The sequence below is a fragment of the Pseudorasbora parva genome, chromosome 20, assembly GCF_024679245.1.
Source record: "Pseudorasbora parva isolate DD20220531a chromosome 20, ASM2467924v1, whole genome shotgun sequence".
NCBI lineage: Eukaryota > Metazoa > Chordata > Actinopteri > Cypriniformes > Gobionidae > Pseudorasbora > Pseudorasbora parva.
This window is the reverse complement of record NC_090191.1, coordinates 37,883,943-37,911,909: the sequence shown is the minus strand read 5'-3', so window position 1 is coordinate 37,911,909 and position 27,967 is coordinate 37,883,943. Positions and strand designations below refer to the sequence as shown.

The window sequence follows — 27,967 nt, the reverse complement described above, 5'->3', positions numbered from 1 at the left end:
AAACTAGGGCATTATTTATAAACGAGTGCACAGACGATTTAAGTTACAAACAATAACTGCCTGAATTAACTCACTCGTTTCAAGTGAACTGTAAGTGGACGAACGCAGGGAATAATGATGGTTTAGCCCGGGGGCGATTTCGGATTCAGCCTACGTGTTTCTTCAATTATGGGTTTAAAACCAATTTATACTTTTTTTTATTGTTGTTGTTTTTTTTTTTTTCATTTAGGTCACATTAACACTATCTTAGACACATTTTTAAAACCATGCATTGCATTCCAAAGACAGAAATAAAATGTTGTCAAACAAGCATGACGGCTTTAATTCCTGAAGAAGAAAAACGGCAATCTTTTAACGTTACGCCCAAAACTCTAGAGGGCGCCGCCAGTGGCTCCGCTCTACCCTTCAACGCGGAAGTTATTATATGTTGTGTGTAAACACATGTGGATAGAAGTGGACTTGTACATGTGAGGAGCAAACCATGGCTGAAACACAAAACACGATCAAGAAAACCTCTTCTAGAGACTTGTTGACCTGTGGCAATGGACAAGGTGAGACATTCTTTGAGAAAAACCAAAGCTCGATTTCAGGTTTTTAACCAGTTTAAAGAGAGACTCGGATCAGATGTGATTCGATTTGCATATTTGTGATTAGATAAACATTAACGTTATTAAGTGTTATATAACGTTATAATATTGTTATAATATATATATATATATATATATATATATATATATATATATATATATATATATAATTCATATATATTTTAAATGCTATGTATATTTACAATTATTTTTGATTGTCATTAATTGCAATCAATTGATTTGACAGCACACACAAAAATCAAGCACTAGGCACTTAGACGCTTCTACAAACATTAGTGAAAGAATGGGTCGCTCTCAGGAGCTCAGTGTATTCAATTGTGGGGCTGTGATAGGTTGCCACCTGTGCAATAAGTCCATTTGTGAAATTTCCTCACTCCTAAATATTCCACGGTCAACTGTTAGTAGTATTATAATTAAATGGAAGCAATTGGAACAACAGCAACTCAGCCCTGAAGTGGTAGACCACGTTAAATCACAGAGCTGGGTCAGCGCATGCTGAGGCTCACAGTGCGCAGTAATCACCAACTTTCAGAGTCAATAGCTACAGACTTCCCAACTTCATGTGGCCTTCAGATTAGCTCAAGAGCAGTGCGTAGAGAGCTTCATGGAATGGCTTTCCATGGCTGAGCAGCTGCATGTGGTGCAGTGGTGTAACGCACATTGCTACGCTACTAGAGCAGTGGAGATGTGTTCTCCACTGGAGGAGGGGGATTATGGTGTGGGCTTATTTTTCAGTTGTTGGGCGTGGCTCCATAGTTTCAGTGAAAGGAAGTCTTAGTGCTTCTGCAAAACAAGACATTTTGGACAATTTCATGCCCCCACCTTTGTGGGAACATTTTGGGGATGGCCCCTTCCTGTTCCAACATGACTGCACATAAACCCAGATTAAGAATGGGATGTCATTAAAAGTTAATGTGCATGTATAGGCAGGCATCCTAAAACTTTTGGCAATATAGTGAATATACATACACACACACACATATATGTATAGTATTTACATTAACTTTATTAACTTTTATGATGCGATTAATTGCAATTTATTGATTCATCACCCTTAATATATATTATATTTATATATTTGCTAACTTTGTTGCCTCCAGGAATCCATGAGAAACTTCTGTTGAGCTCTAAAAGTGCTTCGCTCCAGACAGAAAGAGTCTCGAGAAGTAGTGGTGAGTGTGTTCATGTCATCAGTTGTATTTTGCAGGTTATATATTTTGATTATTTTAATGCATAACTATATTCAATGAAATGTATATGTATTGTGTTTCTGTGCGCTAGTCTTGGACAGATTGCAGAGTTTCCTTCCCCAAATGGCCCAGGCCAATGAGTCCCTGAGACAGCAGATGGACGAGGCTCCCGGTGGTTTCTTTGACATCGAGTGTGTGGAGAACGCAGAGAAAGTCATTGAGATGGTGCGTCTCTTCTCACTACCAGCTGTAGTTCATCATGAAGGGTCTAAACATAACACTGTTTCATTTCTTTCATAATACCCTGATTTGTTTGCCCTGCAGGATGTGGCTCTGGTTGAGCTGGAGGAATCAGACAGCAGCGAAGAGGAGTCATCATCATCATCATCATCATCTGAGGAAGACAGCTCAGAGGAAGAGGTGCAAACTGTCACTGCAAAGAAACTCAAACTTCCAGGTGACAAAAAAAGAAAGGTCAACATACAGGTGTTAGAGAAAGAGGGCGAGTGAGAGAACATACTGACCACTGGAACTCACGGCAGGCCATTTCTGTGCCTATGGATGAAATGCATGGACATTTCAAGTCTGTTTGTTGTCAGGAATGAGCAGAGACCCGTGCTTTTATGTCCTGTTGAGCTGGCGGACTCATATAAGGTACATTTCATTTGACTTTGGAGATGTTTTTATGTAGGGAGGGAGTAGAGTCTCAGCTGAATATACTTGAATATAATGTATTCTGCATTATCTACACAAAGTAAAAGCTCAGTTTCATTAAAAAATAATCAAAGTTTTGCCATTTCCATTCTTTATTGTAAAGATGGTTTCCCGACGTTCCTTCAATTTTTTTGTAGTTGATGTAAAGTTGAAATAATGTTGTGTATGTTTGGCAATATGACACTTCCTTTGTGGCTGACAGCTTATACAGAACATGAAATACTCCTGTTGACATCTGCACATGATAACATTTCATCTTTTGTCAAATGCAAGTCATTGTGTGAAGTGTTCACCCATAACAAAAGCATCATGAACATTCACCGAACATGTGGCAAACAAATATGATGTCAAAAATAATTCACATTGCACTGAAGTTACTACATCAAGCATGTCTCATATTTTTGTACAAAATAAATAACTTCCTTGCAAAGACAACAACATGTTTATGTTATTCCCTTTTAAAATGTCCTGTCTGGAATGCATAATTAAATATATAAAATAAGACAAGTTGTATCCTTTCATAAAATATATACAGTTATGCTAATAAAAATGAGTGATGTGAAAAAGCTATGTATATTAAAACCCTTGAGGTGTACAAATATGGTACAGATGGCAACATGATTTTTAAATATAAGACTATATATAAAACTAAAAATGTGTGTGTGTTTGTCTGAAAAACTTGTAAAAGTTTGGGGTCAAAGACTTTTTTAAATGACTTTTTTAATAGAAATAAATATTTTGATTCAGTAAGGATGCATTAAATTGTGTTACAAAAGATTTCCTTTAAAAAAACTGCTGTTTTTTTAATTTTCCATAAAAATATTAAGCAGCACAACTGTTTTCAACATATCAGAATGATTTCTGAAGGATCATGTGACACTGAAGATTGGAGTAATGATGCTGAAAATTCAGCTTTGCCACCATAAGTATATATTAAAATATATTAACTTATTTTAAATTTCACAATATTACTATTTTTACTGTGTTTTTGACTTGCTGAGCATAAGACTTTCAAAAACAACAAACATTTGAACGGTTGTGTAAATGAGCAGTTTTGTGTTATGAGAGACGGCATTTTTGTGGTCACTTGGTTCCTATTTCTGTGGCAAAACAGCATCTGTGTGCAGCAGTTTCACGTTCAGTGTGAGCAGACAAATTGTCTAGAAAACGCTCAAGATCATAATACTACTGTGGTTACTTCCTGAAATGATCTCATAATTCACTTGACCTCTGTCAGTATGGTTCTTCAGTGTCTACTAGATAAAAAATTATTCTGTGTCCTTGGGTCCACTTGGAGGTCTTTTTTTCCCCATTTTTAAAAATGTTGTTCGCCAGCATTTCCAGAAAAAAGGGTGATATAAAATGTAGGCACATCAGTGTAGTCATGGCAGGAAATGCTCTGGATTTCCTATCAAACCTTCTTCTAGCCAAAGCAAGACAGTTGTGCCACTTCGGGCTGCAGTCACGGGCCGTGCAGTCTATCCCGCCTCAGGTTTCCTTCAATACTCCACCGTTACAGCTTTAGTCCGCAGGTACTCGTGCAGGGCGTCCTCACCTGGATACACATGCATATGGTCATCATGTTCATGGATTGATAGAGATTGAATAGTTCTTTTATCACGCTTACCAAGGTCTTTCCCAAAGCCGGACTGTTTGAAGCCTCCAAAGGGAGCCGCCACGTCTGTCTTGTTGTAGGTGTTGATGAACACAGTTCCCGCCTCCAGTCTCTCGCTCACGTACATGGCCTTGTTGATGTCACGGGTGAAGACTCCAGAGGCCAGGCCGAACTCCGTGTCATTTGCTCTGCTCAGAACTCCATCTACATCCCTGATGGAGTAAAACAATGGTATCAGCAGGGATACGCTCTTCTTTAGTGATAAGATCTGTTATGCTGATGTTCTGCTCAAATGTTGTCATGACGAGCTCCTGCCTTGGATTTAGTTTCAATTTGCAGGTCAGACAGCCACAGAATTCCCTCCTAAAGACAGAAAAAGACTGCTTACCCATCTTTGAATTTAGATACCACCATAACGGGGCCAAATGATTCCTCTTTGGCGATGAACATGTGGTCCTCTACGTCTGTGAACACTGTGGGCTCCATGAAAAAACCTGGAAGTATAAACAGCTATATATAATAAATTGAATATTCAGTGTTGTTAGTGTTAACAAAACTAGAACTACTTCAAATGTATTCTAGTAACTGAAATTAAGCTGAAATAAAATAAAGTTTGAATATTACTTATAAGACAGTTAGAAATGTTACCTAAATAAGTTTAAGTACAAAAATTAAACTAAAACTGAAATACAAATAAATTAAAGTTAGCTTTAATTTATATAGCTATATAGAAATAAATACAATCTAAAAATGTAGAAGAAAAAACAACAACAGATAAAAACAAATGAAAAACTTTAAAATGTTGCCTAAATAATTTTTTAATTAAAAAATTAAGCTAAAACCGAAATATATATACATAAACGAATAAAAAATGTAATAAGTAATAAATATAAAAATATAATATAAAAAATGAATGAAAGCGATATAGAAAAAATCTAAACAATTAGTTGACAGAAAAGTACAAAAAATGTATGATTAAAAAAACCTAAACTCATGAAACTTAAAATGACAATTAAAAAAATGAGAATGCCCTGAAATAAATAAAACGTTTGAGCTGAAGTACTAAAAATTTTAAATAATAAAAATAAAATATTATAAAAGCAAATAACAAAATTAGTTCATCTTAAAATCTACAAATAAAAGCTGATTCGATATATTAATAAATGCTCTAATGATGACATTATACTAAAATAACATTGGGAATAATGCTTATATGAATATACATGACCAAATGTGCCAAACTTATGTTTAAAAATATGTACAGAACAAATTTCTGTTCCAACCCCTTTTAAAGCATGTGTGTCTGGCTAGATTGGAGGGCTCACCCGGTCGGTCCACCTGTCTCCCACCGCAGACGAGTGTGGCTCCCTCCTTCACGCCGATCTCGCAGTACTCCACCAGCTTGTCCAGGTGGGCCTTGTGGTTCTGAGGTCCGTGATCCGTGGAGCGGTCCAAAGGATCTCCGATCTTCATCTTCTTGATTTCCTCGACCTGAGCATGCAAAAACACATCAGTATGACCCGATGTAGAAGCAGCCGGCCTGCTTTAAGATTGGTCGGGGAACACGTACCACTCTCCTGATGTACTCGTCATGGATGGACTCTTCAACAAACAGCCGGCCCGCAGCGATACAGTTCTCTCCTTTGTTGAAGTAAACAGAACTCATGCCCTGCAACGTACACACAAACATGCAGCAAGTTCAAGAGGAAGCTCTGGGATGTGTGTACGAGCAAAAAATCTGCCACTAGCTGTCTTTTCTCACCATTCTCACTGCTTTGTCCATATCACAGTCACTAAAGATGATAAGGGGAGATTTACCACCCAGCTCCAGAGAGACCTTCTTCAAATTACTGACCGCACAGCTGCAACAGGACCGACATCATCAGCTGGAAGCTCTTTCAGAGCACCGTATAAAGGTTGTAACGATTCACTGTCATTGTACGTGACATAGAGTAACAGAGTAATATATTACAGTGCTGATTTTAGTGAGGTGACTCACCTTTTCATGATCTGTTTGCCAATGGGAGTAGAGCCTGTGAAACCTAGCTTACGGATATCAGGATGATCGGACATCCTCTGCCCGACCAGACCACCTGAGAGAAAGAGATGACAGAAATGTCAATCATCAAGAGGAGTAAGAAATACTCAATTATATTAGTGACATAAGCTGCTGATTAACCAAAAATTCTCATATACCACATTTTTATGGAATAGAAGTGCTTTAATAAACACGCAAGCTGCTTATTTCTGCTTTTAAACCTTCTGGAATATCTCGTCCTGTAGGTTTCCATTGTCAGTGCATTACTATAAATTAAGTGTATTTTTGTTCAACTCAGAAGACGCAGTTATTTTCTGTGGTGGTCAGCAATAGGCCACAGAAGATGTCGTTCACAGAGGTTAACTTGTACTGAACCTGGAATATTTCTTTAATGTATTCACCTGATCCTGGAACAATGTTGATGACTCCTTTGGGAATGCCAGCTTTGACCGTCAACTCGGCAAATTTCAGTGCGGTTAGTGGGGTCACCTGGAACAATCGAGATTATAAAAAGAGATTATATATCTAGTTTTAATTCAGTAGTTTGTGTTTTTTAGAAAAGAAATAAATTATATTTTGTATATATGTTTGTATGCATATATATATATATATATATATATTTTTTTTTTTTTTTTTATGTACGTATGTATAGTTTTTATAATGTATGTATATATATATTATAATACAAATCTAATTAATCAATTAATCGCACATACAATTTTGAAAAGAAATCACCCTCAAAGGATCGTTTAAACGTATTATATTTTTAAATGAGAAAATCATCAAATAGACATTTCAAAAAGTAGCTTTAAAAAAAAAGAAGTTTTTATTTGATTCAACTTTTGAATCAAATCAACAAGTTCATTACACATAAACGTTTAGGCTTCAGCGGCCATGAGGATGTGAAATTATGTATTTTTTTTGGGCAAAATTGAGCAAAAGCAGACAATATTGTGTAAATATTAAGTAAATAATTGTAACACATTATTTCCCCACATCTAACATTAAATTGTCAGCCCTATATATATATATATATATATATATATATATATATATATATATATATATATATATATATATATATATATATATATATATATATATATAAAATCAGAACAATCAATATATTTGTATATGTGTGTGTTTGCATGTTTTACCTGGGCAGGTTTTAAGACGAGTGTGTTTCCCGCCGCTAAACAGGCTGCACTCTTCCACGCCAGCATCATAAGTGGGTAGTTCCAAGGAATCACTATTGCACACACACTGAGACACAAAAAGATACCATGCTACATTTTTATGATCATCAAATTTGAATAAGCACACACACATTAACACTCACTCACCCCAGAGGCTCTTTCTTTGTAAAGGTGAGGTTGCGATTGGGTCTGGCCTGATTGATGGGTATCGTTGAGCCCTGTGAGGAATAAGATATAATACGTCAATGACAGGAAATAATAAAATGTACATACTGAAGGCCTGCTCAGTGAACACACAGACCTGGATTTTGTCACACCAGCCAGCAAAATATCTGAAGGTCTGAATGGACATGCCGACGTGTGTTTTCAAGGCCAGGGTATAAACGGCACCAGAGTCGATCGCCTCAATAGTGGCCAACTCCTCCTGGTGTTCCTCCATCAGGTCAGCCAAACTGCACACAAAAGAAAGGCATAAAGTATGAAAACTGGCCAACAGGAAATGAAATGTCTGTGAAATCAATTACTGGTCAAATGATTGGTTGTAACAGCACCATTTTACTATTTGCTTAGCAAATGTGTGGCTTTTAATACATATGTCAAATATCGGCCAAGTGGCAAGTCAACACAAACTTTCTCCATCTTACCGGTAGAGTAGCCGGCCACGGTCACGAGGGTTCATTTTACCCCAGGGCCCGTTATAAAAGGCCTCTTTGGCTGCACTAACCGCTCTGTCCACATCTGCCACTGATGCATATGACACCTTACAGATCACCTGACAAAACACAACGCAACCATTAGATATGCCTTTTTTGATGTGTGTGCGTGTGCGTGTGTGTGTGTGTGTGTGTGTGTGTGTGTGTGTGTGTGTGTGTGTGTGTGTGTGTGTGTGTGTGTGTGTGTGTGTGTGTTTGAGACAAGTGAACTTACCGAACCATCTGTGGGGTTCACCGTGTTGTACGTCTTTCCATCTTCGGCATCTTCGAAATTGCCGTTGATGAAGCACTGATAGGGCATTTTCACAGTCATATTATTGACATCTTTTGACGCATAATCGATGACCAGCTCCTCCTCCTGGTCTTCTCCACGCATGCGTCGGACGAACATCTGGATGAAACTCTGGAAGGTGGTGGCCATGTAGACGTCCTCATTCTGAAGCTGAACTCCTCCGCACTTCTGCTTCACCTCCTCCACCAATCTAAACCAAACAATTACACATAATCCACTTATAATGTTCATCAAGGTCTCCACATACAGATTTATATTCACATTCATTTTAGTTTAGGTTTTAGTGATTTAGTTATGTGCTTATGTCATTTTTATTGTAATAATTTTTTTCTTTATATATATATATATATATATATATATATATATATATATATATACTCACCTGACTACATCCATAGAAGCAGCTCCAGACTTAAAGAAATCTGTTGTTTCATCAATCCCTGGAACATTACTCAGAATACCTTTCCATATCGCCTAGACAAGTATGAAACAAAAGACAAATGGCATCATTACTCAAATATATATATCTAAAATGCATTTTGAGGCACATCCACATACCCTGATCTCCTCTGCCATTTTCTTCTCATCATCTGTGAGATCCAAACTGGCAGACTCCTCTGAAGAGAAGTATTTGGAGGCAGGAATCATCTTTCCATCCTCAAACTGCAGGTTCTTCACCTGGAGCTGCACAGTGATATTATATTAAAGCAATTCATACTTTTTATTATGAATTTGTAGAACAGACTTAATGCATTAAAAGCTTGGAAGCTAAGTGAATAAAAGACTAGAAGCTAACCGCTTTTCCATCAGACCCAAACAGAACAAGGCCAGATTTGGCAATGAGTCCAGGCTGAGACGCCCCCTCCACCTCTATTGGCTGACCTGCGGGCACCGACCCGCTCAGCATGGACGAGCTGTACAGCGTTACCGGCTACAGAACAAAACACACAGACACATCCAGTAAAAACATCAACCGCTTAGAATCTTATAGTAGGATCATCAGAATTAGCCTTGAGTTTGCCTATGAATGAGACTCATAAGAGATTCATTTTATGTATTATTCAATGTGCAGTATTTCAGGTAATATTAATGGAATGACCCCTTTCAGGGGTGGCCAAAATTGCAATTTAAAGAGCTAGAAAAGTAAAGATTCATATTACAGGTTGACTACTTTAATTCAAGAATCAAACAAACTGTGTGCTTAGAAAACACACCTGTCCATCAATGACAACCCAGGCACCTGGAACTTTATCATGACCCCGGATCCAGTTATGGATGGCCTCTGCCGGCTGAGCCATGCTCACCTGAAGAAAGAGAGGCAGATAATGGCAGATACACCTGTGTTAAATTAACCCTGTGTTAAATTCCTGGACCTTCTTTGCTTACCTTTGCAGCCCAAAAACCCACAGCTTAATTATATTTTGCCTGATATACATAATTGTTTCTGTGTCTCACCTTGGCATTGGATTTCTTTTGGATTCCTTCATAGCTGGCTCCTTCTTCAGACTGAGGGATCCTGGGAGCTTTGCCATCTGCAATGAGCTGTACAGATTCTACCTGTTGGAACAGGAACATTTTAAAGGAAACTCAGATTCAAAATCTAAGGATTAGTTTGCATAAAAAGGTCTGAATGTTTTCTTCATAGTTACCATGGCCTTGATGCCCTCTGGAAACAGGAAGCGGTTATAAAGTGTGTCCACTGTATCATTGGGTTCAACTGGACATTCCTTCTGCAGTAGAATGGGTCCAGTGTCCAAACCATCATCAGCCCAGAATATACTAAATCCTGCTTTCTTATCACCCTCGATTAGCGTCCTGCATACACATATTTAACCCTTTAATGCATGAATGTTTCCCCAATCATTATAACATATCTGGGTCTTTGGCGATCACAGATAGATCTCTAACTGCCGCAATATTATAAAACTCTTTTGTAATTTTAACATCAATTGCAAATTTTTTTTAATAAAGCATATTTCATTACCTTTTGTAACTTTTACAGGTTCAGTTTGCGCAGATGCTTTTTACAGTCATCATTATTATTGCCAGAGCTCATTTCCCCAGTACAATCATCATATTTGCGATCTCAAGCATATTCCCAAAACTATCACTTTCAATGTCTTCAGAATCAACATTTTGATCTCTGACAGCTTCTTCTCTAGATCCACCTCTGAGCCATTTCACGTTTTGCTGATGAAACTTGTGTTTTAGTTTGTTGTTGTCTATGGTAATTATGAGTGAACGATCACATCATCAGTGTGTATCGGACATGAGGAATAAGTGAAATGCACTTACTGAGTCATCAAAGATTACTGTTGCACAGAAAAAATATACTTACACTATTACATACCATGGGTCGCTAGTGACCCTATACATTTGTGACAAAAATTGATTAGAAAACACATTCTTGTATTATTTTCTTTTCCCCCTTGTTATATTGTGAATATAGACTGAGGAACACTAAGAAAGTTGATGTCGAACTTGAATGGGGGGAGGGTATTGAATGACATCCCGGGTCAATAAACACCCAATATGTTAATTTAAGGGTTTGATCCATTTAATTTTAACACGCTCAACCACGAGTGTCCATATAAAGGTCTCTGAGTGAAGCTTTAGTAACATCTCACCAGTTGATGGCTGAAGCTCCTCTGTGTCTGGGCAGGATGGAGGGGTGGTAAATGATGGATCCGTGTTTGGGGAAGTCGATGACATTCATGGGAATGAACTGGGAGCAGAAGGGCATGACGTTCAGCTCGGCGCCCACAGCTTTGTATGCCTCCACCACCTCCGGGATGGGTTTACCCTTCACCCGCCACCGTGGGAACTTGAACACCGGTGTCCCGTCCTTCTCTGCCACCACCGCTGAAGGTCAGACAGAGATTGGTTCTGAGAAGTTATATACGCTATCTGAAATAAACCAGATTGTGTTTGCACCTGGCATATTCAGACTTTAGTGAACAAAGAGCCAGAGCAAAATATAGGTCGATTTTACAGTCCTGTTCCCCATGTCCATAATATGTACTTATTATAGTTATAGTATACAATAACTTGGTTATAACAAGGTACTAACCCGGAACCTTTCCTTAAACCTAACCTTAACCCATCTTGTTAACCTTATATTAACCTGTAATTTCTTAGGTAAGTACACGTAAGTACACATACTATTCAATAAAATAATATTAATATATCCATCATACACACAATATCATGCATAATTGAGTAACTGACCTTGCCCTTTAAATCTGAATCTATAAATGTATCAGTCATAAACAGTAACAACTTTACATAATCATGTACCATTAGAGATTAAACGTAATTATTTAGAGTGTTTCTGAAGATTTCAACTAGTTCTACAGTTCAACATGTATATAAAGTAACATAATTAACATAATATATCTGGAGTTTATAGTGGTTCCTGATTTCATCCATCTACATTTACCCCACCTCTATTACAAAAAACAGTGACAAAATTTGTGCAAAATGTTTTTTATTATGACATTTACAGTATTGTTTTAAAATTACTTCAACCAAATAGTGTAACAAAAAATTATATATATATATATATATATATATATATATATATATATATATATATATATATATATATATATATATATATATATATATATACTATAAACATGATTATAAATTTTGTAATAATTTAATTCTTAATTTTAGCACTCAACATGCCATGCCAATGACATGGGTGATAACAGGTGATGATTTTTACCATCTGTAATTCATACAAACATTAAACACTCTTGAGAACGATCGTCTCTGCTCTTTGTCCTCAGATAGATCACAAATGCTCCGATCGCTGGAGGACTTTTCACCTCACATGGCTTCACGCCACTATTCACCAAAACAATGCGATCATTATCCGGGATGCACTTCTGCTTCTCTGACCGACACTGAACTGCCCCTGCGCCTCACGCAAACATAAACACTCACACACGGTTGAGTTGTGAGCCAATGTGCTGCTCAGGAATTTAGTTGTGACTGAAGTAGGACACTGGTGTTCAACCTCACTTCCTACTAGAGTTCATTACAACAATGATGGCCTTAATGCTATCCACAAACCTGACAAATTTGATTAGAGGGATTTATCTTTCAATTCCACTTATGTGGCACTTACAACTCAACATTTCAAATTCATGTATCTGCAAAATTCAAAAGTGGCGTCCCAGCCCCCATGGCACACTACAGTAACAAAAAACCGTTCAGAGCTCCAATCTATCCCACCCCCACCCATCAGACACTTACCCAGAGGGTCGGCCTTGCCGTCCTTATCAGGAACTGTGAATACGCCCACCACTTTATGTCCCTGCTTGCGGAGGTTTGTGTACACTTCCTGTCCAAACAAGCTCTGGCCAATAAGGGCCAACTTCAGCTTATTTTGGTAGTAAGCCTGTGTGAAAGAGTATTAAAATGTTAAACCATATCAAGACAAGCACACCAAACAAAAGAATATGGTCATAAACTGTGACTGACATTAAAATATGAAACATTATCAGTCCTATGTGGGCCTTTTGTTCTCTTAAACTAGCCCCTGTGTCTTCATTAGTAGATCATTCACTGTCTTGTTGTACAACATAATAGTCTATTATGGGTCAATGACAAATGACAATATCCAAGATGATAAAAAGGTTTTAAACTATAAATAATATACATTGTTATTATTATTTTATTACAAAAAAAATGAGCACATAATTGATCCAAATATCTTAATATTTATAAATATATTTTCCATTCCATTCTTTATTGTTATTATTATTGTCATTATGTATTTTTAAATATATATATTTGACATATTTTAAGTCACAATTTTGCTTTGTGTGTACACTCTGATGCTTTGGAAATGTTGCATGCTAAACAATCATGTAAATAATTTTAAGTTGCAATTTCAACTGCGCTGCACAATGGGTCTAAAAATTAAGATCTAACTTACTTGAGACATAAACAGCTCAAACGTTGTGTATTATTGCTTGTCATGACAAGATTATGTATGCAACATGTTTATCTATCAGTGCACATGCGATTTGAAGTTGTTGGATAGTTTGTGTTCTAGTAATAGTGACATTAGTAATATGATCTGCCCTCATATTCTCGCCCCCTGCTGATGCAACTCGCCTCGGATCTGTCCACAAGAAGTAATCCGACCAAGCAACGTGGCAAACACGGGATTCCAAGCCGGTTTAACTCCATAAAATAGTTTTTCTAATTAACATGCATGCATATAGTATGCTATATATAGTAAATTCATTTACAAGTGTGCACCCTACAATATTGCATTAAGACACCGGGTTATAGCTACTGACAGCATGCTCACAATACCTGTATATGGGTAACGCCTATTAAATATTGTTATTTAAGAGGTCATCAACATATTAATTTGTTTAAAGGTGTATACATGTGTGTGCCATCAATACAGCACATTTTCGCGTATACATTCATTCATTCAAATCTATAGCAAATCACAATGCAGAAGATGCGGTTACTCACAGAGCTCGAGGAGAATTTCCTCATGATCGTGTTCGCCGTCCACAACATGGTAAAAAATTATATAAATAGTAAAAGGAAGATCACGTTTAAAGCCCGGGGTGGTGGGCTGGGAACATGCGGCACTGTAAACCCACACCTGCGGTTCGCTGACTGGCTGTATGTGGTCAGTGTGGCAGCAGAACCAGACTAAACCGACGCGCACTGAACGGACCCCAAGCAAGTTCAGTGCGTGCGCGCTCCCGCTCTATACGTCACGGCGGCTATTTATTTTTTTACGGTCTTTGATTCATTTAGACAGATGCGCGTAACCGGCCGTCTGAGTATACTTCTTAATAGGCAAAACCTTCTGTTACAAGAATAGCTTCTTTTACCAGACAAAATACTTACATTTTCCCCTTTTTCATTTTTGAAAATGGTATGCATGTTTTGGTCCACCAAGTTGTGTTTTCCACCAGGGAGAGTCGGTGTAAAGAAGAGTACCTGAAAACCATACTTGAGTAAAAGTACAGATACCTTAACGTTACAGTAAAAATGCTAATACCACCCGAGTAAAAGTTCTGTATTTGAACTGAATGTAGGCTTAAAGATGCACCAGGCCTAGTCCTCAACACCAAAGACACTACAATGTAAAACAAAGATACAGTTGATTTGTGAGGAGAAATCACATTTTATTTTAATTTCAAAATCAAATTAAAACTGACCTCCTCAAAACTGCAATAAATCAAGGTCAACACAATACAGCCTCTTAAAGGTCTAAAAACACTCAAGTCTCAGTTCTCAAAAACTGAATATTAAACCAGTATCCTTCAATTTATCAGTTAGATCAAATTAAATAGTCAACGCCTACATGCACTGCACCTGCCGGTTTCGGCCTCATATCATATATGAAACACCTGCCATTCAGCAACAATCTGGCTAATGCACTCATATTTGTGTAAAGTAGACTTGTTTACAAGTTTGGGTGATTATAACAAGCAATGTAACAAGTAATTGCATTGGAGTAAAATACTTTATCATACACCTATGAGGCATAACATTATGACTTCCTAAAACTGTGTAGATCCACCTTTTGCTGCCAAAATCTAGTTGAGGCATGGACTCCACTAGACCCCTGAAGGTGTGGTATCTGGTATCAAGATACTAGCAGCAGATCTTTTAAGTCCTGTAAGTTGTAAGGTGGGGCCTCCGTGGATCAGACTTGTTTGTTCAGCACATCCCACAGATGCTCGATTAGATTGAGATCTGGGGAATTTGGAGGCCAAGTCAACACCTCAAACTTGTTGTTGTGCTCCTCAAACCATTCCTGAACCATTTTTGCTCTTTGGCAGGACACATTATCCTGCTGAAAGAGACCACATCCACCAGGGAATACCGTTTCCATGAAAGGGTGTACATGCAACAATAGGTAGGTGCCAGGTGGTATGTCAAAGTAACATCCACATGGATGGCAGGACCCAGGGTTTCCGAGCAGAATATTGCCCAAATCATCACACTGCCTCCTCTGGCCTTCTTCCCATAGTGCATCCCAGTGCCATGTGTTCCCCAGGTAAGCGACACACACACACACCCGACCAACCACTTGACGTAAAAGAAAATGTGATTCTTCAGACCAGGCTTCATCTTCAAATGCTCAGTGGTCCAGTTCTGATGCTCACGTGCCCCCTGATGGCGCTTTCGGCGGTGGATGGTGTTAGCATAGACCCTGACTGGTCTGCGGCTATACAGCCCCATACATAACAAACTGCAATGCACTATGTATTCTGACACATTTTTATCAGAACAGAATTAACTTCTTAAGCAATTTGAGCTACAGTAGCTCATCTGTTTGATCGGACCACACAGGCCAGCCTTCGCTCCCCACGTGCATCGATGAGCCTTGGCCGCCCATGACCCTGTCGCCGGTTCACCACTGTTCGTTCCTTGGAGCACTTTTAATAGATACTGATCACTGCAGAACGGGAACAGCCCACAAGAGCTGCAATTTTGGAGATGCTCTGACCCACTTGTTGAAGTTTTGGTGAATAAGGAGAAAACATACAAGATATAGTACCTGGCTTCAATTCCCTCTTGTTTCTGCAAAATCAATTATTTTATATAATAAACTGCTGCAGAAAATGTTAGGTACCATGCACAATGTAGTTGAAGCATATTTGAAGTAAAAAGTACATATACTTATTAAAAAATATAGTCAAGAAGAAAGTAAAAGTTACTAATATATTTGATACTCATCCAAACGGCAAAGTAGACAAAAACATACTTAAGTACAGTAACTAATTAAATTTACTCAAATACTTTACACCACTGACTCAAGGTCAGATATTTGGCCCTGGAGGGATCCTGCAAATAGTATGCATACATTTCTGTTTATTTTTCCCTGACAGATATCAAGCTGCTCATGACCTGCCAGTCACCTTTGATGGACAGAAAAAAGCAGTTCTGATGTGTGCGGTTTGGCACTCCAGGGACTAAAATGATAGATGTCTGTTGCATTTGATAACTAACAGCTGTTTAATGTAATAAAATATTTAGTGTTCTGGATTTTTTTAAATTATTATCAGAAAATAAGAGAAAATACATCAGGGAACAAAAAGGTTTATTTTTTGTGCACATATAACATAAATTTAAAGTTCAAACGATAATAAAAAGTGTCTTAATGATAAAGCACTGCTGGTGGATTTAAGGAAGGGGACATTGACTCACTACTCATTCGGTGAGGTCAGTTTGAACCAATTCAATTGTCTAGTTTGGCATGACTGAACTTACTAATAAAGCACACATAAGGGTAGACGGTGGCGTGGATTTGAACTGAATTTTAGGTTTAACATCTCAATCATGAATAATCTCTAAAGCTCTCCTCATTGAAACAACTGTAAAAGCCTAACTCTTTTAGCACCTGCAGTCTTGCAGACTGGATAAGGTTTCATACATCTTTGTTCACTAAACATTGGACTCTTATTCAAACAGTGAGAGAGGTATGCAGGAAACCACTTTTTTGTCTTAAAGGTACAAAACCAAAGTGCATCCTTAGAGTGTGCATGCAGTAGGGATCCCTCAATTAGTGTTTAACGTCCAAAAACATTACAAAAATCTTATGCGCTTATCACACAAATCCCTGCTGCAACAGTAGGACAGCGGAGCGGTTGAGGAGATCACAGGAAACGGATGCCTGCTCCAAACTGCACACCGTCACATATCCTGTCAGGGAACAAAACATCATTTAACATTATATTAACATAAAAACTATATTGAATCTGAGAAAAGCACTGCTAAACTATTAAGTGCATTTTTTGTCAATTTCATGTTGAATTTGGAATTACATGAGAGTGAGAAAACAATGACACAATTCTCCTTCTTGAGTGAACTAGCTGTTGCCAGTAGGGCTGCATAAACCATACAAACAATAAATAAATAAAATAAAATAAAATAAAAAAGCAGTGGGACATTGGGTAGTTGTCCCTCAACTGGTATATAAATAAAAGATTGAAAATTGAAAAAACTGAAGATTGAAAAAAAAAGGCACTTTAAAAGCAAAATTATATTTTTGGTTTACAAAAAAATGACATGCTGTGAGACTGAACTGCTGTTAAACCAATTTCTACTAAAATGCCATTAAGTGTTGTGTTTTTTGCAAAATGTTAAAAATCAAAATGTCAGTGATTTTTATTTGGAAAATGTATGTTTTTGGTGCAAAAATGTACTAACCACTTTAATACTAATGCAAACGCTTACCAGTAAAAAACTACCTTTAGTTTAGCAGTGATTAAAGGTCGGGTAGGCAATTTCAGAGAGGCTAGCAATAGCCTCATAAGAGACCACCCTCCCTTCAGAAAGCTCTCCAAAGCGTCTGATGACCTCATGTCTAAATGCACATATTACAATAAAAACGAACATAAACAACTTCTCTGAATTGTACCACCTGATTAATCGTGACAGATTCATTTCGGAGTTGATAGTGTTACCACTGTGAAGAGTCTAAGCCAAGGGTGCGAGGAGATATGGAAATACATATGTTGACAGGCAGGTAGGACATCCTATCATTGTATTTGGTACCAGTGCAGTAATTAGACAAAAATGTTTTGGTGAGACTTCCACAGAAGATACATGTAAATTTTGTAATATCCTAGATCTTCTATTATTGATTGCTATCAAGAGTTTCAACCAGTATAACAAGTTTTTTATGAAAAGCATTGTCTACCGTACCTTTATGCATGTCTACGATACATACCTGTCTCCGCTTTGAACACCCATGGGGATGCAGTAATTGAGTTCAAGCCTAGCAATGTTTCCCAGGCGTAGAATTATACCAGCGCCGTAAGACCAACGGATACACTCCGCTAACTTCTGCAGATGTGCGCGTGGTCCCTCTCCTACACAAACACAATGTCAGGATAACACTACTGTGCAGAGATGAACAGCTTGATTCACACCACATGAAGTTTTCATAATGCACTGCCCACTGTAGTCTCCAACTTGAAAGTGTCACACACTGAAGTTTCATTGCAACATTAGCGCCACCATGTGGACAAAATGATTCAATGACCAGTGTTATTTTAATAACTATTATTAGTAAAAGTTTTTAATTGATATTTTGATTCACTTTTTTATTTCTTATGTTAATTATCAATAATAGCCTTGCAACAGACAACTGCACTTGCTTAGTTAAAACTAATCAAAATGTTATGAGACAAAAAAGAAAATGACTACTGACCATAGTTGAGGTTGCAAAGGTTTCCAGCATTAAGGAAGAAGTGTGTTCTGAAGAGGTCAGCGAGACCGCCCTTGTTTGAACGGAAGGGGAGGGGTGTGTACAGGTGAAGCCCACCAGCCCAATACGCTTCCCCACCCAGATAATCACCTGATCAGGTAAGACAGAAAAAAAGAAAAGGTACAGCAAAAAAAAAGAAAAGAAAAAAAGATTTATACACAAAAATGTGTATGCTGTGATCACTTGTACCTTCACTTTGAGGTCCTATACTGTACATGCCGAAACCTCTCACACTGGTTGGGCCGCCCAGGTAGAACCTGACAGAAAACACACATGTAAAATGTCATTTATAACATGTTATAAAGACAAGCTCTCTAACTTCAAAGCTGCTGAAAGCACTAATCAGCCAATGAGAGATGGCTCTCTGCCTTTGTCATGTTCAGGCTGGTTGACATGTCTTAAACTGTCTTTAGTGTGGACTTTAGTGTGTAATGTTGCTGTGAGCATGAACAAGGTCTACAAAATTACAAAGTCACTCCAAAGGGAGTTATTCTCTATACCAGTCTCCATTGTAGTCTTAATTTTTTTTCAGGAGCATACACGTCACAATAGTCCTTATTTACATAATTCCCAACCAAGGTATGAGGCAAAAAAAGGGACGAGGCCTGTTTGGGTTACGTTAGTAATGTGTTGTGCCATGTCCAGGGCTGCATCCGAAATTGCATACTTCCCTTCTATATAGCATGATAAAGAGTAAGTGACAAGAGAAGTATGTCCAAATTCACAGTACTCATAAAACAGCAGGCAGAACGACTTCCATCAAGATTTTGATGTGCACATACAAGGAGAGGAATCTGGGTGAAGCAGCACAACAGACATCATAGGTCACATGACAGTGAGAACAGTGCGAATGTAGAACATCTGAATTATCATCCTACACACATTCATATTGAGCCTCAACCTTAAGCCACGTTTCCATCTTCCGCAGGAACTTCACCCAGGAACTAGGGACTCTGGGGTGGTACTCAATGTTTTTAACCGCAGGCACCATGGTCTAAATTAAGACCTCCTCAGAAAGCAGAGCTTTTTCAAAGTTCAAGAACTTTGGGGGTAGGACTTGAACATGCTGATTGGTTGACTCTACGCAGCATTTTAAATGTCTGTTGCGGTGCGTGCGGGGAGACTTGTTTGCTTTTCGAATTAACAATGGAAAAATTAAAAAATACGACCGATGGACAGACGACGAGGTTCTGGCTTTATTAAGCTTATTTGAGGAGGACGAAATCCAGCGGGAACTGGAAAGTCGCGCGCAGTCCTACGTCCCCGGGCTAATTTGCCTAATCTTCAGGGTACTTCAGATCGCGATGGAAACGTAGACAGCAACAGATCTGGGGGGGAAATTTTCAGGGACAAATTGTTCCGGGTAACGGCTTTATATGTAAAAAAAAAAAAAAAAAAAAAGCCCCAAAACAACAAGAAGACTTTGTAAAAGGGCATAATATGGCCTCTTTAATTCAGTGTCCTTTCTGAATGCCTTTTTTAATTGAGCACAGAGTGATTTCATCATTATAAAATGTTTCTTTAAACAATACAAGATGGCTTTTATTGCAACATAATCTGTATAATTATGATCAATTACAACTTTAAAACCTTTCAAGGAACAATGGAGCGGCAAGCTAAAAGCAAGCAAGCAACTGCATACCTGTCAGCAATAGAGGTAGGCTGACGCCCAAGAGGAGAAATCATCCCACCCCATAAAGATGCAGATAACACCTATAAGAGTAGATCATTAGACCTACTTAATAACACTAATGTCCATATACCACAAATGTCATTTCAAGAGGGACTTTTATAAAGCAGTTAAAGCATGAAAATGTCAAAAACAGAAATATCTATAACAATATACATGATTTAAGACAACCCACCGATCCCCAGATAAACGGTTTGTTAAGCTGCAGCTCAATGTCCTCTTTGAGAAAGCTGGCATCTCCGCCGGTGTATCCTGCAAGCTCCTATACCAACAGAGCAAACACAACTATTGTCTAGACAGTTTTAACTGGTGATGGACATTGTGAGACCAACAAACAGTGTGCGAAGAAATACAAAACAGCAACTGACAAGCTCACACACCTGGTTGATCCGCAGTAAGGCACCTCTTCGAGGCAAAATGGCAGAGTTCCTTGTGTCTACTACCATGGTGTGCTTATAAGAGAAAAGAAATCCATGAAATCAGTCTAAAACCAAAGACAGAGCCGAAGTTTTAGCGAACAGAGCGCAGCTTACAGAAAGGGCGGATTTAAGAGTGTGGCCACTCTCCTCTCTCACAGCAAAGGAGGCGCTGCGGGCCAGACATCCCAGCTCACGCCACACGCCCTCCCACTTTAGAGTGTGATCCGTCATCCATAGGGGGAACTGCGAGACACATCGCATTATATCTTTCATTATTAAGTACAACCAATGCCTTTAAATCGCTAGTTACATTCACTATCTTACACTGAGCTCTGTAGAAACTCCCCTGTCCGTCTCTTTCAGAGAGCTCCATGGGAACTGGCCGGTGACTTTGTACAGGTTTAGAGTGAAGCTACACAAAGCAAAGAAGGCAAAGTTTTATTTAACATTACTGTTATGTTTAAAACTAAAGCGTGCAAGTGAAACAAAACATTGCACACAAAGTTTTATGTTTGTTGCAGAAAACATACTTGCGTTCGTAATATCCCGACTGTGGTTTAAAAAAGGACAGGCCGTAGGACGTCTCCTTCGTTCCATAGGAAAACTGAAAAGTGAGCTTCTCTCCTCGGCCAATGATATTTGGAAGTTTTATACCCAAGACCTTTAGAGGCACAAACACAGTTACACAAATGACACACCAGGTAGAAACTACACCGAAAATCTAAGAAAGGGTAATAGGTGCTGTCAAATCAAATGAATCACATCTAACATAAAAGTTTGTAATATTTCTGTGAATGCTGAATTTTCAGCATCATTACTCCAGTCTTCAGTGTCACATGATCCTTCAGAAATCATTCTAATATGCTGATTTATTATTAAAGCTGGAAACAGATGTGCTGCTTAATATTTTTTTATAACCTGTGATACTTTTTCAGGATTCTTTAAAGAATAAAAAGTTAAAAACAGCATTTACTTTTGTAACATTATACTCTTCTGTTTAAAGTTTGGGGTTTATTTTTAAAGAAATTTATATTTTTACTCAGAAAGTATGTTTTAAATTGATAAAAAAGTGAAAGTAAAGATTTATATTCTATCAGAAAAGATTAATATTTTAAATAAATACTGTTCTTTTTAACTTTTTAATAAATCCTAAAAAAAGTATTCTAGGTTCCAAAAAATATTAAGCAGCACAACATTAATAATATTTCCAACACTGATAATAACTTTGTATGAAGTCATCATATTAGAATAATTTCTGAAGGATCATGGACACTGAAGACGGGAGTAATGATGCAGAAAATTCACCTTTGATCACAGAAATAAATTATATTTTGAAGTGTATTAAAATAAAAATAAACTTTATTGTAAATTGCAATAATAGTTCACAATATTACAGTTTTTTTTCTGTACTTTTGATTAAATAAATGCAGGCTTGATGCGCATTCCCAAAAAAACATTACACCACACACACTCTTTTATATTTTAATATTTTAAACCATTTCTACATTTAAGTTTTAGCTTGATTTAATTTACTGAAAACACAACAATAACAACACTGGTCTTAACAAGATGATTGACAGGACATTTCACAAAACGATATCATATGTTATGACTGGCTGTTGTTCATGCCGTATTTTTGATCTCGGTGTGGACAGATGGTTTTTTGTTACACCTTGTTATGACTAAAAGTAATTTGTGTGCATATTGGCTTACCATACTGCCTTCATTGTTTCCAACCATGGTATTATAACTGCCTGTAAGTCGTTTAAGCTCAGTCACCTCAAATGTAACATCAAGTCCATTTGGCAGAGCGTCTGCCCCTAAAGAGAAGATCAGAAAGACGGCATCTTATGAACAACACTGTAGCTGAACGTAATGCATAGTAAATTGTTCTATGAAATCCAATTCATGGAGGAAAATTATCATTGCAATTCTCATATTTACATTTATGCATTTGGCAGACGCTTTTATCCAAAGCGACTTACATTGCATTCAAGGTACACATTTTTACATTATTGTCAGTTCTTGCTTTCCCTGGGAATCGAACACATGACCTTGGCATTGCTAGCGCCATGCTCTACTTTTAATACTGGTAATAAAAAATGTTGACTTTTGGACCCACTGGTTCTTTTGTCTTTATGAGTATGTAAATAAGCTGATGTAAGTTAATATTCTCAATAAGTACAATTCGTAAATGTCGAAAGTCTGGGCTAAACAGCTCAGTCCAGAAAAACTGGACACTTTCTACTGACCGTAGACGTTGAGGTCTAGTTCGTTTTGAACTGTCTGTAAATAAAATTGGGCATGAAGATGTTACGGATGCAGTACCTTCTGAGATGTCAATCACCACCTCCACGTCTTTGAATACGCCAAGACGGAGCAACCTCTGTCTGGCCTCATGGGATTTTCTCATCACCTGCAGAAAGACTGGCCTTGTTATCTTGTCTCATATTTGGTGTAGGGTTTTTTAATGGCCGATATATATGCCCATGTAATGCTGATACTTTGCATACAAGTCACATATACTAAAACATATCTGCAGATCCGCCTAGGACAATTTCGGTTTATTGCTACTCGTACAGCAATAACCAGTCCTAAAAAACACTTTGACCTTCTTGACAGCTCACTTACTTCAACCAGGTTCCTGGCAGTGAAGACATCAGAGATTTCATAGCCCAAGTAATCCTCTTTAGTTCTTCCCAACCCTTCAATGTTGACATGCTGTACAACAACCTAGAAGAGAACCGGGATGTCATAGTGTGAGACTACAAACTTTGGACATGGTAGAATGGTAATACTATGTTTTTGGACATGCACAATAGTTTTTTTGGATGTACCATGTAAATACAATGACATCGAATAACAGTTTTATGGTACTTTTTTGAAAGGGTGGTACAGTCAAAAAAGAAAAGTGGTATATTCACGTTCACCACATTCATATATCATGAAATATATCCACACACAAAAAAGAAAAAAACATTGTAGTATAATTGTATAAGTATAAAAACTATTTAAAAGAAGTCAGTATCAGTTTAACACAACTTACATCTTTATTTTCTAAAACCTCTTTCTTAGTTTCTTGCACCGCCTCCGTCATTTCCATATCATCTGGGTTGACGCCCAGATCTCGCCCATTATACATGGGGTAAGAATCCATACTCTACAAAACAAACGTTACAAATATTTTGCACATATGCATATAGCTAATATAAAAAGCCATGTACATAAAGGCGCACAGCTTTCTGTAACAATACAATAACACGCAAAACAATCAATAAACCAGCACAATAATTCTGAGCACAAGAGGTCACAGGCAAAACAACTATATTTCACCCTGTATTTTTAGGAAAAGACTTACCCGCGCGTACACTGTCCCCATTGCTAGTGCAATAATATCCTAAAGGCGTTATAGGCGTTCAGCCGATCGTGGGATTGTAAAATATCGCAGTTATTATAAAGCAGCGAACCCAACCCCCTTCAAGGAGGACGCCATGACACGCAACCGCTTGGCGAACCTGAACTGCGATTGGCTAGAATCTTGTGACGTCACACACAGGCGGGTCCGCGTTGGTTATTCTGCGTTCCTTGCCGTCGCACGCGTTCACTTCTTCACTCAACTTGTCGTTCAGCTCGTTTCATTCAGGCTCATGATTTACTTGTGAAAAGGGCAAATGTAAAAGTTAAAAACTAGGCTATATATGAAGCTCATCTTTCAGACTCTGAGAGAGACAATTACGCCACAGCTAGGAGGACTATACGTCAGTCTTTCTGTCTGTTAGTTTGTCTGACTGTCTGTCTGTCTGACTGTAGTTCTGTCTGTCTGTTTGTATGTAACGTTATGTGTGTGACTGTGTGTACTATCGTAGATGTGTTTCAAGTCTCTGATAATGCGTCCAATATTTCGTTTTTTGTGCCCTCTATCTATGGGGTCACATAACAATAGTATTTTTTTTTTACGTGTTCTACGGTACCCTATACTTCTATTAGCCTGTATACAGGGTTTTATGGTAATATCAGGGATTTTTGTTTTGTTTAGGTCTGGATAAAATAATAATAATCTTTAAAAATTATATATTAGCCTTTGTTTTTGTTTCCATTTAGAAAAAAACATGCAGTTTTCATCTCAAAATGCAGTCTTTATAACTTAAAACTATTATTTCTCACTTTTTTTTTTTTTTTTTTTTTAACTAGCCTTACCTTTGTATAGGCTACAGGGTTTTTATGGTCATACAAAACCTGGAAATATTAGTTTTTTTTTCAGGCATAGAAAAAGGTAATTATTGCTTCATATTGTATTATAATTCATACAATCCAATCCTAATAATCTTAAACAGTTTTAAAGTCAGACCTTTTTCGAGAATATTTTTGATATCTAGAAATTGCTCTTTGTAAATGCAAAATTCAATCTTTATAAAATGAGATTTTTACACAACTAGAAAACGCCTGAAAATTAATTTGTCACTGTATAATAATGGCACAACCGCAGTACTTTTTACAGTGTGTGTATCGACATTTCGTCGGAAGGGGGCAGTATAACCTCTCCTGTGATTGCCATTTTATTGATTGCATGGCTTTTAATAAATAGCTACTCTACCACAACCAAACTTGGGAGAATAATTTTGTTGAACTAAAAAGTACAGTTTATTTTCATTCTGAGATGAGTTCTGATTCTGCAAAGCTATCACTAACGTGTTATTTGTTGCCATAATGCAGACTATTTATTTAACATTTCCCCCCTCTTTGAAATATTATATTTTTTCTATCTATCTATCTATCTATCTATCTATCTATCTATCTATCTATCTATCTATCTATCTATCTATCTATCTATCTATCTATCTATCTATCTATCTATCTATCTATCTATCTATCTATCTGTCTATCTATCTATCTGTCTGTCTGTCTGTCTGTCTGTCTGTCTGTCTGTCTGTCTGTCTGTCTGTCTGTCTAGATTTAGGCACATCTCTCTCTCTCTCTCTCTCTCTCTCTCTCTCTCTCTCTCTCTCTCTCTCTCTCTCTCTCTCTCTCTCTCTCTCTCTCTCTCTCTCTCTCTCTCTCTCTCTCTCTCTCTCTCTCTCTCTCTTCCACCTCCCATCTCCTCCTCAAATGTGCGCAAACCAATCAGCAGGCGGCTCGAGCTCTCGTGCTCTTTCTGCCAGCAGCAGCAGAAAGCCTTCTTATCAAAGAAACGCACAACTGGAGAAGTCCATTCACACTCACAGCCTCTAACCATGGGTCATGCCTGCTTCTCCTGGGACGTCTGTTTGCTTTTCCTCCTCATAAATACTTTGGATGTCATGGGAAATGTTGGAGTCGCAGGTAAGTGTTCTATAGTATTTTCTTCCTATATCTTTCACATCATTTTTTTACGAAACTTTTAACACCTGATATTGGCTATAAGTCAGTGGATGCATGTTTTGATTTCAGTGTAGCTTCAATGCATTCATGTTAATTATTATTATTGCATTCATCTAGAATAATACTTTTGCCATACTGTTTAACATATTGACATAACAGCGTATTTGAACGCGTCAGAACGCGCATTTGTATGCGCCTCAAGGAGAGCTTTTGCTGGGGTCTCTTCGGACTCCCATGGGGTCTATAGGAACCTGAGCCGCCCTGATGGGGTCGGTCCGGAGGGCTTATCGACCCCTCGCTCCTCCACTACCATCAATGCGCATTGTGTCTCTCCATAATGAATGCCTGGAAAAAGTCAATATGGCACAGACAATAAAAACAGTCTGTTGGTTCTTTTTAACCACGACACGACTGATGGATTTATGGTGTTTTATATTTTCATGTGTATATTTTAGTTCGGACAAATAAATAAAAACCGAGCAAATAAACCGAGATGAATGACTCATCTCCAAAATGAGTTTGACGATTGCGCAAAAGCGGACTTTTGATTTTGCAGGTTTTCAGTCTGTTTCAAATAGACATTATTTTTATCAGATTAAGTTATGGAATGCACAAACAAAAACTCGTTAGAAAGGATTCTCTGTTTTCCCCCCTCTCTCACACACACACAGTCTCTCTCCATGTGTATTTATGGGTTGGATTAAAAGAGCGCACCGTTGCGCAAAAAGGTGATCGGTTGGATTCTGCGACTTTTTTGTCTGCGTAAAGTTTAAAGATTCACACGATGGAAAGGAAAGACAAAGAAAAGTTTGGGGATCAGTGGTGGGTTGACAGGATTGAGTCTACACATCAATAACCCTTCCTCAAAACACAATATATCCTAAACGAGTCCATTCATTCATTCATTCATTCATTCATTCATTCATTCATTCATTCATTCATTCATTCATCTCTGTATCTTGAGCATGAATTACCATAATTTCAGCTTTTAAGTTGAATCAATATATCACTTTATTGTACAGTTTATTTATTTTTATTTTTTTTGGCTAAAAGTCTAAACTTCTTCCTTCCGGACTGCCCTTGTCCTGTCTCAATGGATTCGATGATTTCTGTTCTGTTCTGGTCAGTTTCACCTGTCTAAACCAGCTCAGAACAGAGACAAAGAGCACCTTTACCACACCCTGAATCTCCTGTCAGAAGCAACATGCATAAAAACATACATTAAAGTCAGTATCAGTTTTTGGTATGTGCCACACTAAGAAGGATTTAGATGTTTCTGGAACTCATTCTTGCTTTTCTGTTCGAATGTTATTCGGTTTTGCAACCAATCTGAATGAAACTGAGAGATTTGTGTAATTACCCTTCTCTGTTTTATTATTTGCATTGTACTAATTTAAATAGAGAGGCTGTCATGCGTTTAGAAACTGACCTACTATTGAAGCATTAGATTTTCGGCTGCCTGAAAATATATCTAGGCAGTTTTTAAAGCTCAGATCTCTTTAGAGCATCTTCGTCTAGTGACTTCTCTTTTATTTCTGTCCCTGTCTGAAGTGACACTAGAGATCTGGGATGTGAAGCAAGCATTTAGCACAATCTTATCCCATGTGATTACTCCGCAGATGCCGACGAGTGCTCCGAAGCCACAGACGACTGTCACATCGACGCTCTCTGCCAGAACACTCCAAAGTCCTTCAAGTGCATCTGCAAGACTGGTTACAAGGGAGATGGCAAGCACTGCGAAGGTGGGCCAGACAGATCGCTCTCCTTCTGTTTCACTCATTCCGTCCCTGTCCGCCCGTCACACACACACACACACACTCACTCACTCAGTCAGGTCATCCAGCTGTTCTCTAGCTCCTGCTGTGGG

General features: G+C 37.9%; 4 protein-coding genes across 5 annotated transcripts in view; 2 read left to right on the top strand and 2 right to left on the bottom strand.

The window, feature by feature from the left end:
- Nucleotides 1-48: 48 nt before the first annotated feature.
- nopchap1 (NOP protein chaperone 1) lies at nucleotides 49-3,993 on the top strand. The gene is made up of 4 exons (XM_067428452.1): nucleotides 49-551; nucleotides 1,709-1,780; nucleotides 1,890-2,023; nucleotides 2,123-3,993. The coding sequence occupies exons 1-4, from the start codon at nucleotides 482-484 to the stop codon at nucleotides 2,306-2,308; spliced, it is 462 nt and encodes a 153-aa protein (XP_067284553.1). The 5' UTR covers nucleotides 49-481; the 3' UTR covers nucleotides 2,309-3,993.
- Nucleotides 2,659-14,069, bottom strand: aldh1l2 (aldehyde dehydrogenase 1 family, member L2). The gene is made up of 22 exons (XM_067428448.1): nucleotides 13,869-14,069; nucleotides 12,630-12,774; nucleotides 10,994-11,228; nucleotides 10,016-10,181; nucleotides 9,822-9,923; nucleotides 9,581-9,670; nucleotides 9,163-9,297; nucleotides 8,925-9,050; nucleotides 8,749-8,840; nucleotides 8,289-8,556; nucleotides 8,006-8,133; nucleotides 7,663-7,813; nucleotides 7,509-7,579; nucleotides 7,323-7,428; nucleotides 6,567-6,654; nucleotides 6,127-6,220; nucleotides 5,890-5,989; nucleotides 5,698-5,796; nucleotides 5,453-5,618; nucleotides 4,516-4,621; nucleotides 4,140-4,339; nucleotides 2,659-4,067 (listed from the first exon to the last, which is right to left on the bottom strand). Exons 1-22 carry the CDS (start codon nucleotides 13,914-13,916, stop codon nucleotides 4,012-4,014), a joined length of 2,772 nt encoding a protein of 923 aa, XP_067284549.1. The 5' UTR covers nucleotides 13,917-14,069; the 3' UTR covers nucleotides 2,659-4,011.
- Nucleotides 14,070-16,444: 2,375 nt separating this feature from the next.
- Nucleotides 16,445-24,266, bottom strand: samm50l (sorting and assembly machinery component 50 homolog, like). Its single transcript, XM_067427044.1, has 15 exons — nucleotides 24,101-24,266; nucleotides 23,789-23,902; nucleotides 23,374-23,475; nucleotides 23,071-23,158; nucleotides 22,456-22,562; nucleotides 21,273-21,403; nucleotides 21,067-21,154; nucleotides 20,857-20,985; nucleotides 20,704-20,775; nucleotides 20,499-20,585; nucleotides 20,276-20,346; nucleotides 18,823-18,890; nucleotides 18,577-18,723; nucleotides 18,094-18,235; nucleotides 16,445-17,063 (listed from the first exon to the last, which is right to left on the bottom strand). Exons 1-15 carry the CDS (start codon nucleotides 24,119-24,121, stop codon nucleotides 17,018-17,020), a joined length of 1,413 nt encoding a protein of 470 aa, XP_067283145.1. The 5' UTR covers nucleotides 24,122-24,266; the 3' UTR covers nucleotides 16,445-17,017.
- A 1,647-nt stretch (nucleotides 24,267-25,913) lies between these two features.
- The window catches only part of scube1 (signal peptide, CUB domain, EGF-like 1), a 79,106-nt gene continuing 77,052 nt past the window's right edge, over nucleotides 25,914-27,967 (top strand). For both annotated transcript variants that reach the window (XM_067427238.1, XM_067427236.1), the window contains exons 1-2: nucleotides 25,914-26,061; nucleotides 27,720-27,842. In XM_067427238.1, coding sequence (XP_067283339.1) covers nucleotides 25,974-26,061; nucleotides 27,720-27,842 — 211 coding nt within the window. In that variant the 5' untranslated portion in view covers nucleotides 25,914-25,973. The remainder of the gene's footprint in view (nucleotides 26,062-27,719; nucleotides 27,843-27,967) is intronic.